At 37.5% G+C, this 21114-nt stretch overlaps 1 protein-coding gene across 19 annotated transcripts in view; it reads right to left on the minus strand.

Annotated features, from left to right (window-relative positions):
- The window catches only part of BCAS3 (BCAS3 microtubule associated cell migration factor), a 754554-nt gene that overhangs the window by 298793 nt on the left and 434647 nt on the right, over nt 1-21114 (minus strand). For all 19 annotated transcript variants that reach the window (XM_078373699.1, XM_078373700.1, XM_078373696.1 and 16 more), the window contains 3 exons: nt 16758-16858; nt 13557-13753; nt 8441-8538 (listed from right to left, as the gene is read on the minus strand). In XM_078373699.1, the coding sequence (XP_078229825.1) occupies nt 8441-8538; nt 13557-13753; nt 16758-16858 (396 nt within the window). The remainder of the gene's footprint in view (nt 1-8440; nt 8539-13556; nt 13754-16757; nt 16859-21114) is intronic.

Below are 21114 nucleotides of genomic sequence, written 5' to 3' on the forward strand. Positions count from 1 at the left end.
GCAAGAAATTCTTAGCTATCTAGCCAAAATGAACATACAAAAAAAATGAATAAATTGATGCAGTGCTTTAGTGAGAAATACTATCAGTGATTCACAGACACTGTTGTTCATTAGCTGGTCATGGGAAAAAGTGAGCAACTGCCTCAAATCCATTTGTTCTGGCTAGCCTGTGTCCTAGGTTAAAAATCTTATAATGTGTCCATTTCCAGAATGATCTCCTCAGCCAAGAAGGGAACATCTTACAATTATTTAACTTCCTCCCCCCGACAACGAAATTTTAGGTAGGATGGTTTTGTTTTCTTTTGTCTTTTTGAGACAGAGTCTTGCTCTGTTGCCCAGGCTGGAGTGCACTGGCACAATCTCAGCTCACTGCACTCCACCTCCTGGGTTCAAGCGATTCTCGTGTCTCAGCCTTCTGAGTAGCTGGGATTACAGGCACATGAAACTATGCCCAGCTAATTTTTTTATTTTTAGTAGAGACAGGGTTTCACCATGTTGGCCAGGCTGGTCTCAAACTCCTAATCTCTAGTGATTCATTCCCCTTGGCCTCCCAAAGTGCTGGGATTCTAGGCATGAGCCACTGCGCCCTGCCGGGATGGTGCTGTTTGAATCACCAAAGACAAGATTAAACAGATGTGATGGGAATAACATCTATTCATCAAGCAGTTATTGAACTGCTGAAAATTGAAACTACTCTATATGTATTTTATAGAGAGACATTAAGACACCAGTTCATAGGTGTCTAAAGGCATAGAATTCAACCTGTGTATAAATCACCAAGGTTAATAATTTAAAAATATGTATCTTACGCAATGTGTTTCTTTGCAAAAGAGTAAACCAGAGATTACCAGATGATTAAAAAATTGTGAAAAAAAACATTACATGGTAAAAGTGGAACACTCTGCTCATCTCTTTTAGTTTTGATGGAATAACACTGTTAGATTAATATAGATATCTAAAAAATAAACTGCAGACCCAAGATTTAAATAAAATATTTTCACTTTAAAAACTGTTATAATTGTCAAAGGATTTAATTATATCACATTAAATTCTACATCTGTGAAAAAAGTAAGTACATGAAAAATAATGATACCACCACAAGGTTAGACAGAGCAACAGCTGTCACTAAAACAGAGGCTTAAGTGTAACATGTGCCATAGGAATAATTTAAAAGCCAATACATGAAGTCATATAAACTGCTTGAAGATAATACAAAGAAATGAAGACCAATAGAAGATGTGTCCCCTGGTCATATCTCTAAGTAACAGGCAATGAAACCTCCAGATAAGGATCTTCCCAATGTGCAGCTGACTCAATGCATGAATCATAATCAGAGGCACAATTCCTGGTTCAGGAGCAATTATAAAAATGTATTAGCCTCTTTTTAACAGAAGAATCTACAACAAAATTTTCCCATAAATTTGTTTCCCCCCAACCTAGCAAGGCAGGCCAATATGCAAGTCCAGGAACTATAGAGAACACCACAAAGATATTCCACAAGAAGAGCAACCCCAAGGCACATAATCGTCAGATTCACCAGAGTTGAAATGAAGGAGAAAATGCTAAGGGCAGCCAGAGAGAAAGGTCGGGTCACCCACAAAGGGAAGCCTATCAGACTCACAGCAGATCTCTTGGCAGAAACTCTACAAACCAGAAGAGAGTGGGGGCCAATATTCAACATCCTTAAAGAAAAGAACTTTCAACCCAGAATTTCATATCCAGCCAAACTGAGCTTCATAAGTGAAGGAAAAATAAAATCCTTTGCAAACAAGCAAGTAATCAGAGATTTTGTCACCACCAGGCCTGCTTTACAAGAGCTCCTGAAAGAGGCACTATACGTAGAAAGGAACAACCAGTACCAGCCATTCCAAAAACATACCAAATGGTAAAAAGCTTCAACAAAATGAAGAATCTGCATCAACTAACGGGCAAAACAGCCAGCTAGCAACAAAATGGCAGGATCAAATTCACACATAACAATATTAATCCTAAATGTAAATGGGCTAAATTCACCAATCAAAAGACACAGACTGGCAAATTGGATAAAAAGCCAAAACCCATCGGTGTGCTGTATCCAGGAAACCCATCTCACATGCAAGGATACACAAAGGCTCAAAATAAAGGGATGGAGGAAGATTACCAAGCAAATGGAGAGCAAAAAAAAGCAGGAGTTGCAATTCTCATCTCTGATAAAATAGACTTGAAAGCAACAAAGATCAAAAGAGACAAAGAAGGTCATTACACAATGGTAAAAGGATCGATACAACAAGAAGAGCTAACGATCCTAAATATATATAGACCCAATAAAGGAGCACCCAGATATATAAGGCAAGTTCTTAACGACTTACAAAGAGACTTAGACTCCCACACAATAATAGTGGGAGACTTTAACATTCCACTGTCAATAATAGACAGATCAACCAGACAGAAAATTAACAAGGATATCCAGGGCTTGAACTCAGACCTGGAACAAGCAAACCTGGTAGACATTTACAGAACTCTCCACCCCAAATCCACAGAATATACATTCTTCTCAGCACCACATCACACCTACTCTAAAATTGACCACATAATTGGAAGTAAAGCACTCCTCAGCAAAGGCAAAACAACTGAAATCATAACAAACAGTCTCTCAGACCATAGTGCAATCAAGTTAGAACTCAGAATTCAGAAACCAACTCGGAACCGCACAGCTTCATGGAAACTGAACAACTGGCTCTTGAATGTTGACTGGATAAACAATGAAATGAAGGCAGAAATAAAAAAGTTTTTTAAAACCAACGAGAACGAAGACACAACATACCAGAATCTCTAGGACACATTTAAAGCAGTCTCTAGAGGAAAATATATAGCAATAAGTGCCCATATGAGAAGAGAGTAGAGATCCAAAATTGACACCCTATCATCAAAATTGAAAGAGCTAGAGGAGGAAGATGAAAAAATACTCAAAACCTAGCAGAAGACAAGAAATAACTAATATCAGAGCAGAACGGAAGGAGATAGAGACACGAAAAACCCTTCAAAAAATCAATAAATCCAAGGGCTGGTTTTTTGAAAAGATTGACAAAATAGACCACTAGCCAGACTGATAAAAAAGAAAAGAGAGAACAACCAAATAGATGCAATAAAAAATGATAAAGGGGAAATCACCACAGATTCCACAGAAATTCAAACCATCATCAGAGAATATTACAAACAACTCTATGCACATAAACTAGTAAACCTGGAAGAAATGGATAAATTCCTGGACACTTGTGTCCTCCCAAGCCTAAACCAGGAGGAAGCCGAAACTATGAATAGACCAATAACAAGGTCTGAAGTTGAGGCAGCAATTAAGAGCCTACCACACACTAAAAAGCCCAGGTCCAGATAGGTTCACAGCTGAATTCTACCAGACACACAAAGAGGAGCTGGTACCATTCCTTCTGAAACTATTCCAAATAATCCAAAAAGAGGGAATTCTTCCTAATTCACCTTATGAGACCAACATCATCCTGATACCAAAACCTGGCAGAGACTCAACAAGAAAAGAAAACTTCAGGCCAATATCCATGATGAACATAGACGCAATAATCTTCAATAAAATACTGGCAAGCCGATTGCAACAGCACATCAAAAAGCTTATCCATCATGATCAAGTAGGATTCATCCCGGGGATGCAAGGCTGGTTCAACATACGCAAGTCTATAAACGTAATTCACCACATAAACAGAACCAAAAACAAAAACCACATGATTATCTCAATTGATGCAGAGAAGGCCTTTGACAAAATTCAACAGCCCTTTATGCTAAAAACCCTCAAAAAACTCAGTATTGACGGAACGTATCTCAAAATAATAAAAGCTATTTACGACAAACCAACAGCCAATATCATACTTAATGGGAAAAAACTGGAAGCATTCCCTTTGAAATCTGGCACTACACAAGGATGCCCTCTCTCACCACTCCTATTCAATATAGTACTGGAAGTTCTAGCCAGAACAAGCAGGCAAGAAAAAGAAATAAAGGGTATTCAAATAGGAAAGGTGGAAGCCAAATTGTCACTATTTGCAGATGACATGATAGTATACCTAGACGACCCCATCGCCTCAGCCCCAAAACTCCTGAAACTGATAAGCAACTTCAGCAAAGTCTCAGGATATAAAATCAATGTGCAAAAATCACAATCATTCCTCTACACCAATAACAGACTTAAAGAGAGCCAAATTAAGAACAAACTGGCGTTCACAATTGCTACAAAGAGAATAAAATACCTAGGAATACAACTTAGGGGATTCTCTTCAAGGAAAACTACAAACCACTGCTCAACGAAATAAGAGAGGACACAAACAGATGGAGAAACATTCCATGTTCATGGTTAGGAAGAATCAATATCGTGAAAATGGCTATACTGCCCAAAGTAATTTACAGAATCAACGCTATCCCCGTCAAGCTACCATTGACTTTCTTCACAGAACTGGAAAAATCCACCTTGAATTTCGTATGGAACCAAAAGAGAGCCCACATAGCCAAGTCAATTCTAAGCAAAAAGAACACAGCAGGAGGCATCACACTACCGGATTTCAAACTATACTACAAGGCTACAGTAATCAAAACAGCATGGTACTGGTACCAAAACAGAGATATAGAACAGAGGCATCGGAGGCAACACAGCATATCTACAACCATACAATCTTTGATAAACCTGACAAAAACAAGCAATGGGGAAAGGACTCCCTGTTTAATAAATGCTGTTGAGAAAACTGGCTAACCATGTGCAGAAAGCAGAAACTGGACCCCTTCCTGACACCTTACACTAAAATTAACTCCAGATGGATTAAAGACTTAAACATAAGACCTGGCACCATAAAAACCCTAGAAGGAAATCTAGGCAAAACTATCCAGGACATAGGAGTAGGCAAGGACTTCATGAACAAAACACCAAAAGCATTGGCAACAAAAGCCAAAATAGACAAATGGAACCTAATCGAACTCCACAGCTTTTGCACGGCAAAAGAAACAGTCACTAGAGTGAATCGGCAACCAACAGAATGGGAAATAATTTTAGCAGTTTACCCATCTGACAAAGGGCTGATATCCAGAATTTACAAAGAATTCAAACAGATTTACAAGAAAAAAACAAGCCCATTCAAAAATGGGCAAAGGATATGAACAGACACTTTACAAAAGAAGACATACATGAGGCTAACAAACATATGAGAAAATGCTCATCATCACTGGTTATTAGAGAGATGCAAATCAAAACCACATTGAGATACCATCTCACGCCAGTTAGAATGGCAATCATTAAAAAATCTGGAGACAACAGATGCTGGAGAGGATGTGGAGAAATAGGAACACTTTTACACTGTTGGTGGGAGTGTAAATTAGTTCAACCATTGTGGAAGACTGTGTGGCGATTCCTCAAGGACCTAGAACTAGAAATTCCATTTGACCCAGCAATCCCATTACTGGGTATATATCCAAAGGACTATAAATCGTTCTACTATAAGGACACATGCATACGAATGTTCATTGCAGCACTGTTTACAATAGCGAAGACCTGGAACCAACCCAAATGCCCATCAATGATAGACTAGACTGGGAAAATGTGGCACATATACACCATGGAATATTATGCAGCAATCAGAAATGATGAGTTTGTGTCGTTTGTAGGGACATGGATGAATCTGGAGAACATCATTCTCAGCAAACTGACACAAGAACAGAAAATGAAATACGGCATATTCTCACTCATAGGCGGGTGATGAACAATGAGAACACATGGACACAGGGAAGGGAGTACTACATACTGGGGTCTATTGGGGGGAATAGGGGAGGGACAGCAGCAGCGGGGAGCTGGGGAGGGATAGCATGGGGAGAAATGCCCAATGTGGGTGAAGGGGAGTAAGGCAGCAAAACACATTGCCATGTGTGTACCTATGCAACTATCTTGCATGTTCTGCACATGTACCCCAAAACCTAAAATGCAATAAAAGAAAAAAAAATTTGTTTCCATAAAGAACTCAAATCATTTAGACACAATCTTGTTAGACTTGTTACCTTGATTTTTGTTAGCCTAGATGTTGTTTTCCACAGACATAGAAAGTAATTCTGTTAAACTGTTGGTCCTATTAAAGTGGATGAACATTCTACAACAAAACATTATTCACTCAAAAAATGTGTTAATATACATTTTTCTTTCAAAAGGGATCCGAACCTTGAAGGTAGCTGAAGAGAGAATTACTCCTAAAAGTCCAATTCTTTATCTATGGGGCTTCTTTAGCTCAAAGTTAAAGAAAGCAGCCCATATGTTTCACTGTTTTGGCTGTCTTTCAGAAAGGTACCATGGCTTCCTGAAATGAAAATAAGCTTAGAAATATAATAATAAAGCTTAGCCATCAAGAAGTTCTTTCCTACTCAAAAGATTGGTACTTTCAGGCAGAGAGGTTCAATGCGATAGAACGATATTCTGCAAACTCATAGAGTATATCTCTGATGCAAATTAAGTAATCTTAGGACTACTTACAAGTCAGATTATTTACATGTAGCCTCTAATTCCTGATTCGAAAATCAACTTAAAAACTCTTCCTGAAAAAGGATTTAAATAAAGTTCATTGAAGCTCCTCCCATGTTGCATGAGATGACTTTATATACAGCTAAGATTGCTACATCATAAATACGGAGTGTTGGCTAGGCACGGTGGGTCACACATGTAATCCCAGCACTTTGGGAGGCTGAGGCAGGAAGATCAGGTCAGGAATTCGAGACCAGCCTGACCAAGAAGGTGGAAAACCCGTCTCTACTAAAAATACAAAAATTAGCCGGGCATGGTGGCAGGCGCCTGGCCCAGCTACTCTGGAGGTTGGGACAGGAGAATTGCTTGAACCCGGGAAATGGAGGTTGCAGTGAGCTGAGATTGCGCCACTGCACTCCAACCAGGACGTTGGAAAAAAAAAGGAAAAGAAAATGAGTGTTACCTCAGAATATAGTATTGAATATGTTCACTTTTAATAACACAAGGTAACTGCTTTGGCAGCCTGTGTTCCTAGTGGCTAGTCAATTGACCATAAAACATCACCAATCTGGTAGTTTAAGAAGGTTTAAAAAGCCCAATCAAGACCTACTCTTGTAATCTTGAATAAAATACTTCAGGTTAAAATCTGTAATATTTCCAGGATTCACAATTGTAAATGATCATTCCAAATGAGCACATCTCTTAGCATTCTCAGAATGTGACTATAAGAAAGATCTATTGTTTAAGTTCCTATCTCAATATCTCAGTCAACACAGGGAAGCAATGACAGAGACTCTACAAATTTCCATGCTCATTTCCAGGGGACAACCATAGTTGCTAAGTTTAAGCGTTAGGAACAAGTATAAGTCCTTTAAAGTAATAGTCTACATTAAAAATGAAGGCATACCCCTAGACGGGGCAACTCAGTAAGATGCAGGGTGCAATACACTAACCAAAAAATCAGAAAGTTAAGAATATGTATAAAACCCATTAGCTTTGAAACTTAAAAATGTATCCACAGACAGAAACTTTGGTCATTTTAAAGTGACCTTCACAAATCAGTTTTATATTTGTTTCCATTTTCTTTCACAGTTTAAGCCTCAATCAAATCAGCAGTCTCTAGGGATTTTGAAATTGCCATAGATTAAAATCCTCTCTTACTCAACTGTTTGACTAATGCCGAGTATTTAATAATTCTACTTGAGAGAGAATTTTTGGACAAAATCCTGCTGTGCACTGTCTTCAGATGCTCCCCAGCTGGACTTGAAAGCAGGGCATCACTGTCCTTATTTTATCACTTGACTCAGAGATGAGAAAATATATCACTACAGACAGTTCTATTTAGCAGGCCTGGCGGAAAACAGTTTTATAATACTAATGGAGCAACTATCACCTACAAAGGCAAAGATCTCCTCCGCTGTACTAATAATACATATTCATAGCTTGTTTCCAAGGATAAAAAATTAATAACTGTGATTGACTAGAGTTAAGTTAATGAATTTCTAAAATTCATGCTTCTGATAATAAAATCATTTAAGCTATAGCACTTGGACTGTCTCTACTTCCACAGATTAGGCACTTTGATACTCAACAGGTTGAGTAAATTGAATCCATATATTGTATTTACATTCTCTGTCCAGGTTGCTTCTCCACATTTCAGTGATCAAAGGCAAAATAGTCATCAACCCTGTAGCCTTCAATACTATGTTCATTACATTTAATCAAGTGCCAACTCCACTGCATCTTTCACCAACCTTAGGAATGCTTAAAAGCATGGCATTATTCAGCAACAAATATAGGCACAGTACTGCATTAAAATGTATACACACCACAAAACAAAAAAATAAAGAAGAAAGCAAATAAATGTCATCCTCTAAATTGTGCGAGAAAATTAGTTAAAAAGCACAGGACTGCCCAATAAACATATGAGAGATGGTTTTCTACCTGAGGCAGCATCAAGCATTGTGGAAACTCCCCTTCGATCAGAGACTGGACGGGATGACCCTGGCATGCTGACTGGGTCAGAGCGGACTGGCTGGATCCTGCAATGCAATTTAATTTAATTCATATATGTTACTGGCATCAAAACTGTCACTTGATACAAAAGACCTTAAATCAGGAATCCATTAAAGAACCATCCATCCTAAAACAAGACAAACAGGGGAGCTGTAGTCCCTAATTGCTGCACAAGGATAAAGTACTACAAACATTCTCTACACTCCAGACCCCTTCTAACTTATCTGTGTGTGTTATTCCACAGATTTTAAGGAAGGGACTGAAAAGCTAACATTAATTTAAAGGGATACAATTTGGCATTTCCAAGGGACACACACAAAGAGTTTTGAGAATCCTGAAATTCATGAATAGCATCATAGCTATTAATGTGTTCTATAAAAGGTAGCAATATGTAATTCAAAATTTGGATTATAAAATCCAAATTTTGTTATCCAAAATTTATAATTCAAAATCCTTAATGAAAGATACTTTACATCTGACAGGAAGCATAGGATAACAAAGGTGTACTTTGGCTGGGGGAGGAGGAGCTAGCTAGGGTCACTACTAACTGAGCTACCTTTATAAAATTACCAACTAGCATATAAGAATCAATGAGAATCTCAGTAATGTGCAAATTACTACATACAATTTAAAGTATAATAAACATTCATCCTGGCTCACATGGTAAAATCCTGTCTCTACTAAAAATACAAAAAAATTAGTCATGCGTGGTGACACGCGCCTGTAGTTCCAGCTACTTGGGAGGCTGAGGCAGGAAAATCACTTGAACCTGGGAAGCAGAGGTTGCAATGAGCTAAGATTGGGTAATTGCACTCCAGCTTGGGCAAGAGAGTGAGACTCCATCTCAAAAAAAAAAAAAGAATAATAAACACGTAAATGCTAAGTGTCTCTTTCTAGCTGCATTAGAATAAATCTTATCAACATAAAGATATCTGGAAGATTAAAAGATCTGAAAGTCCCAGACAACTTAGAAAAACAAAAACGTATTACAACAATATATGCATGCATTTCTGGTAATTCATTCATACAGTAAGTATTTACTGAATATTAACTGTATGTCAGAATTACTATGGGAAAAAGCCGAAACAAAACAAAACCCCGACCAATGTCTATACGCATGACACAGCACATGAAATTCATGACAATGCAAAATAAAACTGAAGTGTAAATATGAATTACATAAATAATAAAAGCTCAGATTGAGGAGACGGGGGAATACATTAAGGGTCCACATCAGATAGAGACCTTGTAGAGCTCAAACAGGAATTAGGTCTGTATATAGGAATAGTATATGCATAATGAAGAGGAGCAAGAATTGGCCTTTACTCACAGGACTGCAACATGCAGAAATGTAGATCAGTGACTCAATATGATAAAGTCAGGTCATCTTCAAGTACATAATATGATTGAAGTGTAGAGTTCATAAAGGGTATTGGGGGAAGATGAAAAGTTGATAAGAAACATGGGACAAATGACAGAAGGCTGAAATGTCAAGTATGAATTGTAGACTAGTTATGAAACTAGTTTGAATGCATGTGTTTCTTGTGAGGAGGAAAAAAAAAACAAAGGAGAGAAGTATAGATGATCTAGTACCAGAAGGTGAAAATAGAAACATGGAGCTGGGCTAGAGCAATTATAAATGAGAATGAGGAGAATTTCAATAGTTGGATTTCTAATTGGATGCTGGGTGAGAAATGGTGGTACTAAAAAGGACTTAAAATTGATGAAAGTTAAATCTAAATTTTCCATAAAAACTGTGCTGTAGGGTCTTAGCCAAGGTCCCAACCGAGCTTATCCGCTGAAAATTTAAAATATAAATTACACATGAAATTAATAGAAATTTATGAACCTGCCGCTCAATATAAAGGTTTCTAAAGTTATATGCATCCAGTAAACAGGACAATATTCTAATCAAACATAAACAATTTAAAGTCATTTAGATTTTTTTTTAAATTGAGGGAGTTATTTAGTGTTATTAACAAAGGGAAAGTCTCTGAGGAAAATTCTTAAGGATTCTGAAAAACGTAGCTACATCTACTTTTTTTTTTTTTTTTTAAATGGAGTCTCTCTCTGTTGCCAGGCTGGAGTGCAGTAGCACAACCTCGGCTCACTGCAACCTCTGCCTCCTGGGTTCAAGTGATTCTCTTGCCTCAGTCTCCCAGGTAGCTGGGACTACAGGTGTGTGCCACCACACCAGGCTAATTTTTTGTATTTTAGTAGAGACAGGGTTTCACCATGTTGTCCAGGATGGTCTCAGGATGGTCTTAATCTCCTGACCCTGTGATCCGCCTGCCTCAGCCTTCCAAAGTGCTGGATTACAGGCATGAGCCATGGCGCCTGGCACTATATCTACTTTTAAAAGAAGGGAGTTAGAAAGATCTTAATAGAAGAACTGTATCTGAGGAAAAGAGTAACAAAGAAAGCTAAAGGAGGCCACAAAACAATGGGGCAGAGACCTCCTAAGAAAAAGCATAGCTTTACAGTAGCAACTAGTCACTCACTAGAAAAAAATGAGACAGTGTTTTGTGCATGATTTTGCAAAGAAACTAAATGTGTTACCTAGTTGTAAAGAGAATAAACTGGTTAGTTATTTTAAATGCTTTATTATTAACATTTAAATAACCAAATGACTATTGTACTCTGAACAGAGTACACTGAATCACTAAGTTGAGGACTGAAAAGAATTGACTACCTGACCATGGCTTGAGGTCCTAATCTAAACCGTATTTTTACATTAGCACTACTGAAAACTGGTCTTACACTCTCACTGTATTCTGTCATTATTACCTGACATCTTGGTCAAAAAATGTCATCTTTAGAAAGCTGGAGGAATTATGCTGGAACAAAAAATGTAGAGAAAAAAGAAACAAAACACAGAGCAGACTAAACAAATGAAAAACACTAAACGAGATATTGAAAGTAGATGCATTCAACTTTATGAATCCTTCTTTAAGAAGATATATCAGTCAGGGGAAAGCAAAAATTTAAAAAGAGACACCAAGTTAGGGGTCTGTGAGACATTGCTAGAGTGCTGGCATTGGGAATGGAGAAGAGTGGAAGGTTTCTAGATGTATTTTGAATAGAAATGACCTAAGTTGGTAAAGAAGTAGATGTGGCATGTGTGAAAGGAGAGATTTCAAGAGTCATTTCAAGAGATGAGGCTGGGCGCTTTGGTTCATGCCTGTAATCCCAGCACTTTGGGAGGCAGAGGCAGGCAGATCACCTGAGGTCACGAGTTCAAGACCAGCCTGGCCAACATAGTGAAATTCCACCTCTACGAAAAATACAAAAATTAGCCAGGCATGGTGGTGTGTGCCTGTAATCCCAGTTACTTGGGAGGTTGAGGTAGGAGAATTGCTTGAATCCAGGAGGAAGATGTTGCAGTGAACTGAGATTGCACCATGGCACTCCACCCTGGGATGACAAAGTAAGACTCAGTCTCAAAAAAATTAAAATACTCATGGACACAGAAAGGGGAGTACTAAACACTGGGGTCTATTGGGGGGAAAAGGGGAGGGCCAGTGGGAGGGGGAGGTGGGGAGGGATAGCCTGGGGAGAAATGCCAAATGTGGGTGAAGGGGAGAAGAAAAGCAAAGCACACTGCCATGTGTGTACCTACGCAACTGTCTTGCATGCTCTGCTCATGTACCCCAAAACCTATAATCCAATAAAAAATTAAAAAAAAAAAAAATTAAAAAAAAAACCAAAAAAAAAAAAAAAAAAAAAAATACTCATGCCTGTAATCCCAGCACTTTGGAATGCTGAGGCGGGAGGATCACTTGAGGTCAAGAGTTTAAGACCAGCCTGGCCACATGCTGAAACCCCATCTCTACTAAAAATACAAAAAATTAGCTGGGCCTGGTGGTACATGCCTGTAGTCCCAGCTCTTTGGGAGTGTGAGGCAGGAGAACTGCTTGCACCTGGGAGGCAGAGGTTGCAGTGAGCAGAGATCACACCACTGCACTGCAGCCTGGGTGAGAGAGAGAGACCCTGTCTCAAAAAATAAAATAAAATAGAATAAAAAATAAATAAAATAAAGAGATGAGGAAGAATGGGGTAAGAACAGGATTAGGGAATGAGATGAAGAGTTGCAATTCAGACCAAAGTAGGCAACTGGCCGTACTCTAGGAATATCTCCTGGCACTTAGTAGAGTCCCTGATAGTACTCAATAAATATGTGTCATATTTTCTAAACAGATATATCAGGCATAATCCAACTTTGCAATTTTTATTTTGTAATAAAAGTTTATTATTGCTACTGACAAAAAGACGACAAAAACATATTTCCACTATTTTTTTAAAGGTGTCAGAGGGTGTTTTACATTCAAAATACACTACAGAACTTTTTTTAAAGAGAAGACAAGAAAAGGGAGATTATATTATATTAGACTGAGTCCTTCATTATCTGTTGTACCCTAATGTGTCAAGTCTTGATATAACAAATTAAACTGCTAAGCAAACTTAAGACTGCAAGTCAAAACTGAGTAGCAATAAAAAAATAAGCTAAAAATAAAAAGCATAATTTGTATACCTGTACTAGGATTCCTACAAGTAAGGATAAGAGAACATGTATTATAAAAATAATATATGTATATAACTGGATTTATACCAACATTTTTCCATTCAAAAACTTTTTATAATCGAAAAGAAGGAAGATATAGGATTAGATAAAAATCACAGATGAAATTTAATTGAAAGGTGATGCCAACTTCAGAAAGATCAGGAAAAGAGTACATAATCAGACTTCAACCAGTTAGAAATATGAGCAAAGCATCAAAAAGTGGAATTACTTGAAAAGTCCCGTGAGTATTAGATTTAGGGAAAATACAATCTGAAAAACAAATTTTTATTTCATGTAATGTAATCCCACATGATATCCTATATACCATCCCAAGTAATGACAGTAAATCACATGCAACAGTACATGTGGACTGCAACATGATACTGTGTCAAAAGGGGAAATGTAAATATTATGTATGATGTTCATTTCACATGAACATATTACTCCTTTCATTCAAATCACTCCCTAGTTCCCATTTCCTACCTGAGACTGTTAAGATCAAGATCATCTGTATCAAAATCCAAAAGAGGCTGTGGCGTGTCACTTGGACCATGAGACTGCAACACAGATGAACTGGATGAGATGACAGTGGTTTGGCCTGAGGGGTGGATGGTTTTGAACTGGAACTGTGGACCCATCCACAGACGTCTGTGGGGTCCAGTGTGTGTTACAATTTCAACCTGGAACAGAGTAGCAATGATGATTTAAATGGATTATGATCTCAATTTGAGAGCCTTTCACAATCCCCCTTTCTTCCTGTCAATATCCACATTCTTCAAGAACCCCAAGTTAAAGTGGGAAAGGGATAGGATACCCATAATTAAAAGGTAATAATAATCACAGACGATGTAGACAATCAAAATATCCCTCTACTGGTTTTCAGCAACATAAACAAAAAAAAATACATTTTGTGTACATATACATACACAGACACATATGCACACCTCATGCACATATCACATACAACACAAAAATCATATGAAAGTAAAAGAACCAGTTGCCTGCCTCATGTAACTAGTGTCAGCTCCCTAGGGTATATCTTTCCATTTACTCTAGACTGTACTTACCATGTTGTAGGCATGCACTGAATACTACATCTATTAATCCACAGATTAAAAGGAATTCCTTCACTGAGGATCGAGCTCATGACAAACGTGAACCTGTTCTTGAACTATCTAAGGAAAAGTAAAGGTCTGAAATAATTTTAATGCCCAAAGCCACTTTCTTTCCATAATAAAATATTATAATATTTACTATACTGTCCTAATATTCCCCCAATCCACTTTTAAATGAAAAAAATTATTATGAATTTTCTCTCAAACTAGATATTTGTCTTCCAAATATCATTAATTAGTGTGTTTTCTCAACTGCCACAAATATTGACACAGGCATTTTATGTGCTACAAAAGAGAAATACCAAAATACTTTGTGAATTTCACACTCAATGGAGGGGTTAGGGAATGTTCCCAATATTTTATTAGACATTATAAAGTCAAAGAAGTGGGTGGAAGACACTGGGAAAAGCCTGAAAATATACGTATAACATGATTTTTTACAAATAAGCAACTCGAATGAGAGATTAAATATGCAAACTAGTTTAACTGTCTTGTCATTGCTACATCCATGCCTCTGCAAATACTTTATGTAATTAACTTCCCACGTGCCTTATTTTTGTCCTGAGTTCTTTTATATTTAATCACATTTCTCTGATTGTGGTGATTAATTCTTAACAAAACATAACTGAAAAGGTTCACAGAGTGTAGCTCTGTGTTTGTGAGTCCAAAAGGGCAAAATCATCATGGTCTTTGGAACAATATTCACATTCCCACTAATCACAGGGAGAAAAATGCTCACATTGAGGATAGTGATTTCTGATTCAAGTAGTTGTATTCAGCAATGTAAATTAGGCCACAGATAAAGCATTCTGTGTATTTTAAGCTCAAAACCATCAGTGTCACAGAGCCGAGAGGTAAACAGATGCCTGTGCAATTTCACCGAGGCGATGGCCAGATGTTCCTATTCACTCTCCTGTTGGGTGCCGGACAAACATATTGTATATGCTTTCACACTGATAGCACACATTACTCCTTTCTCTAACTGAAAAGATGAAGTGAAGGACAGTGGTTTCTCTGACAGCATTCCTTGGACAAAATTTTGATTTTGGAAAAAACACATGCATTTTGGGTTTACTTTATCTTCCTATCATTAAGGAAGGACGGATTGTCATATGCCATGAACTGAAGAATCGACCTCCTTCAAGGAACTTCCTATGAATATTTTTGGTGTGATGAAATAAATACATGTTACCTAGACACAATTTGATTTCCCAGTTTCCAGACTTATTTAGGTTTTAGGCTACACTCCTTGAAAAAGAAATGAAACTACAAATGGCCTCCACATTTTCTGAGACACCTGTCCGATGAAAAGCTGCCAGATTGGTAATCTGAGATAGATCATTAGCTTCACAAAATGATGTCAGACTTGAGGCAGACATAACAGCATTTGTAATGAAGTCATTTGTAATCCCATCATTTTGAAATTTGCCTAAGTATCTTTTATTTCAACGCCCTCTGAGATGAAGACAGCTTCACCTGGCAAGGGGAAGGATGGTCAATTGAAGCTGTTGGAGACTAGGCATGGTGGCTCATGCCTGTAATCCCAGCACTTTCAGAGGCCAACGTAAGAGGATCACTTGAGCCCTGGAGTTCAAGATCAGCCTAAGCAACATAGGGAGATCCTGTCTCTAGATTAAAAAAAAAAAAATCAGCCAGCATGGTGATGCATGCCTGCAGTCCCAGCAATGCTGTATGGCTGGCTTAGAGACCACTAGAAGCAGCATTACATGGGCTTAGGAAAGGAAACCCAGGCATGTACCATCAGAACTTCTAGAGTGGAATGTTGTATTTATAATAATGGAAGTATGAATTCAACCTTTAGAAAATGTTGGCTCCACGAAACAGATCCCAAAGATTGTTGAGTGGCTTCACTATTTCAACAAGGTCAGCTTTTATTTTAAATCTGATGAAAATGTGTTCCAAAGAGCCCATTTAAATTCCAACCTCTTGGCTGGGCACGGTGGCTCACACCAGTAATCCCAGCACTTTGGGAGGCCAAGGTGGGTGGATCACTTGAAGTCAGGAGTTCAAGACCAGCCTGGCCAACATGGCGAACCCCTATCTCTACTAAAAATACAAAAATCAGCCAGGCATGCTGGTGCGTGCCTGCAATCCCAGCTACTCAAGAAGCCGAGGCATAAGAATCACTTGAACCTGGGAGGCGGAGGTTGCAGGGAGCCAAGATAATGTTACTGTACTCCTGCCTGAGTGACAGAGCAAGACTCTGTCTCAAAAATTAGTTAATTAATTCATTCCAAGGCCCTAAGGCTTTAAATAGATTCTGTGAAAAATACACAAATTTTATGCCACATGTATGGAAGCTAACATATACACACACACACACACACACACACACACACACACACACACACACAAATATGTATAATATGTATATGTACACCAGCAGCAATATTTGTGAGTAATCTGTAATATGGAAAGACAACTAATTCTTGATAACCCAGCAAAGAGTTACTAATTGTCCCCACTTACCTCTAAGGAAAAGAAAAAAAACAGACAGTAAATTTCTGTTTTCTGTTACTTTAATAATCCCAATATTTCAGAGTTTTACCTGGGAAAGCCATTCTTCATCTTCCTGTCCACTATGGTCAGAAGCTAAACTGTCATAAGACCCATGTCGAGTAATGGGCCCAGGACTTCCAGGGGGAACCACTATAGGAGAAAGAAAATAGATTTAAAGCACACAGATGTGGGCACAACCATTCTGGATACTGTGGTAATTTATAAGATAAAATATAATACTTTAAAGCACAGAGGCAATTCGAATAATTATCGAACAAGTAAGAATAAAGTTCTTAGGAAAAAGATACTTTAAAAAATATTTACAGGAATTTCGTAATGACATCTTCTTCCAATAAATGAAATAAACAACTAAGTACATGCTAATAGCAGAGGTACACTGAAGAGCAGTGACAAATCTATTTATTGGGGGAATGACATTAGGATTCTTTAAGAGAGTTTACTTAGCAGCTTCATATAAATGCTAGGCATAAAATGCACATTTAATTGAAAAACACTTTCGGTTCCGAAAAAAATTCATTTATCCAGAGAAATGCATCATTTTTCTTAGATACCTGAGTAGTTTTCATGATTCTTAAGTGGCATGACATAGGCAAATTATAAACAGCCTACTTTTTAATTCAAATAGGAGCATTTGCTTAGTAAAACAATAAAATAATTCAAAAACATTTACTGAGTTCCTAATATGAACCAGACATTATCTCCTCAAAGTCTCAGTCTCTTCTTTGGAAGCTACCACTTACTCACTCTGTCTCCATATCTCTAAAAATATTTATTTTCTTTTTTTTTTTTTTTACAGCAGTTTTAGGTTCACAGCAAAGTAGACCTAAAGATATAGATATTTCCCATATAACCCCCAAACTCATACATATTTATTTAACCTTTTTTTTTTTTTCTTAAGAGATAGGATCTTGCTGTATCACCCAGGCTGGAGTGCAGTGGCATGATCACAGCTCACTGTAACCTTAAACTTCAGGGCTCAAACCATCTTCTCACCTCAGTCTAATAAGTAGCTGAGACTACAGGCATGAGCCACCATGTCTGCCCAATATTTTCTTTTTTGCAGAGACAGGATCTCACAATGTTGACCAGGTTGCTCTCAAACTCCTGGCCTCAAGTGATCCTCTGGCTTTGGCTCTCAGAGTGCTGGGATTATAGGCATGAACCACCACACATGGCCTACCATTTTAATACTCAGGGAAACCAAGCAATTAAGTACTGGGAGGAACAAAGGAAAAAGAGGGGAGGTAAGCAGGAAGAAAAGTAAGAAAGTAAAAGATGATCATTAAAGAGGTATGGAAGAAATAGAAAAGAATGAGAAGCAGAATATAACCTGATAATTTCCACCACCCAAAGACATTCACATATACACATCGACACACAAAAATTTCCTTGAGCTAGATTCCTACATATGTAAACAGAGGATGTGAATATATAAATTTCTTAATATACATTCCCGTAAAGAGTTATACACTTACCCAACCAGTGAAGAGAATGCCAGCCTCACTGAGCTTTTGCTAGAACAAGGTAGTATTTTGAAAAACTATACCTTAGTGAAATAGAAACAAATAAAATAGACAAGCATAATCTAGGGGAAGATTTTAAAAGACACAGACTCACAAAATGCTTATCTTAACTTGCTACAAGAGGAGAAATGCTAATTTAGTGAATTACCCAACAGAGGCATACATAATATTGAAGTGTAAGATCTGCAGCGGTCAAAACTTTTAGCTGCTAGTTCTTCAAAATCATAGTTCTACAGCCAAGAAGCATGGTGGCATTTGAACAAAACACAAATGATCACAAAAGCATACACCTACATTCTTGTGATGACAGTAATATCAAGAAGAAAAGAATACTACAATAACTATCTATTATTTCAGCATTCTTTTGGAAATAATTGATATATATATAAACTGATGTTTTCAAAAGGCTAAATTATTTTCACACCAATAAATTCTATATTAATTCTTAATACAGAGAAGAATAAGAGGATCCTGGAAATTCCCACCCCTTAAATACCAGTGAAAAATGTGAATATGGACAAATATGTACAGGCTGGAAAGCAGATGAGGGCAGAGAAGATTTTTAAAGAGGTAAGGTAATATGTTCTGCAAATATCTGAAGGAAAGGTGTTACAAACGGAATGTTAAGTACAAAGATTTTGAGGTATAAACATAAAGGAAATCACTAACAGCCAGGAGGCCACTGTGGTTGGGTGGGGTAAGCCATGTTGTGAGTGGAAGATGAGTCAGCAAGGCAAAGGGGGCAGGACCAACAGGTTATTGTGGGCTTTTCCTTTCTTTCTTTTTTTCTTTTCTTTTCTTTTTTGTAATAAAGCTGGAGTAATACAATGGAAAGCAATTGGAAAGTTATAAGTAGAAGTGAGAAACCATGCTTTATGTAACTAGCTAGTACCTAATGTGAATTTCTCCAAGTTTATGTTGTGTTTTAAATATGCTGAGTCTATGAGTCTAGACATGTCACAGAATAAGTACTCAATTAAGTATTTACTGGGTGGTTGGAGTTTTGGATTCTATACTAAGTAAGTAATGGCACCAGAATGGCTGGACACTTAATTATCCTTCATCAGAAAAGGGAAAATACAACATCTGGGATTAGCTTCAAAATAACCTAGTGGCAGGTATGGAGGTGGGAAGAACGATTACAGATGAAAAGATGATTGGTCATTAGTTCATCATTGTCATAGCCAGCCAATAGTCACATGGAGGATCATTATACTATTATTTTCTAGTTTTGTGTAGGTTTGGAATTTTCCAGTGAGAAGGGAGAAGGATCCTCTCTGCCCTCATTAACTTTCTGAAGGAAGTAATAAAGATTCCAAATATACATCTAGAAATAGTACCATAAACATGCATCCCAAAATGCTAAAAAGATTGTAAGAATTTCCATCTCCTTCTTTCACTAAAAATATTTTCTAATTAAGCATGCTTAAAAGCCATCAGAAGATGGGCATATAAAAAATAAGTAAGGTGGGATAATATTTTTTACCATTAAATAAATATCCTTCCTTATCCCCACCATTTTTTCCATGTTTGATACATTTTTATTACTAAATTGGGTAACAGGCACAAACATCAAAACAGGAAAAGCATATAACTGAAAGATAACTAAAATCCAAGTAATTTTGAAAAGTCTGAAAGAAGAGTGCAATAAGGGAACATATTTTTTCACAATAAACTAATCATTAACTGGCACTGTGGTATTAAACATATAACTAGATACATTACTGTTCAAAATTGATAATGTAATATATTAAAATCTGTTGGTGGTCTTCCTATCATATTCAGTATTGGATTCTTTTTTTTTTAGACGGTATCTCACTGGCCAGCTGGAATGCAGTGGTGCAATCTCAGTTCACTGCAACCTCTGCCTCCAGAGTTCAAAAAATTCTCCTGCCTCAGCTTCCCAAGTAGCTGGGATTACAGGTACATGCCATCATGCCCAACTAATTTTAGTATTTTTAGTAGAGACAGGGTTTCACCATTTTGCCCAGGATGGTTTCAATCTCCTGACCACATTATCTGCCCGCCTCAGCCTCCCAAAGTGCCAGGATTACAGGCATGAACCACTGTGCCCGGCCCAGTATTGGATTCGTTACACAGTTTTAGGAATTACAATATGCAGTATGGAATACCTTACAACAGTCCCAACAGTATAGCAAGGCAGAGTCTTGTTCCTCCAAATGTGGTCCTCAGACCATCAACACTGACATTCCTGGCAGAGCTTGTCAGAAATAAGCAACTTCACATTCCACCCACCCAGGCCTACTGAATTACAATCTGCATTTCAACAAGACCCCTAGGTGATTTCATTACACATTAAAATTTGAGAGCTGTGATATACAGGGGTAGACTCACTGCCATTCCTCTAAAATAATCAGTAGCAAAAGTCTGGAGAATCTATATTATCCTTTAGAAGGAAAATAATATGACAAACTGGTTTTCATTTGAGAGCTTAGGAGGAAAATAATTAGCTACTTAAAACTGTTTCTAAAATCTAGACAAGAAAATTCTGAAATAAGCATGGCTATTTTGAGATTAAGCTAACTATCAATTATTAGAAATTTAAAATAGAAAAGTTCTATCATTTTCATAGGATTTACTTTTTTGTCCACTTCTTATCCTTCTAAACTCTTCACTGTAACCTCAAATTTCAGTATAGATGGCCATAATAGCAGAAAACCCAAGCTCTGTTTGCCATGGCTGATGTTGGGGATATGTCAAGCCAGTACTTGCATGAATTAAAGTGACAGATCTAAAACATTCAGCTTACCAGTATTCAATACTTTTCTTAATTTTTGTTGTTGTAGTTGTTTTTTTAGCCAAGGGTGGTTAAGTGTTAGGAAATGAAAGCTTTATCCTTAG

The sequence above is a fragment of the Callithrix jacchus genome, chromosome 5 (genome assembly GCF_049354715.1).
Source record: "Callithrix jacchus isolate 240 chromosome 5, calJac240_pri, whole genome shotgun sequence".
NCBI lineage: Eukaryota > Metazoa > Chordata > Mammalia > Primates > Cebidae > Callithrix > Callithrix jacchus.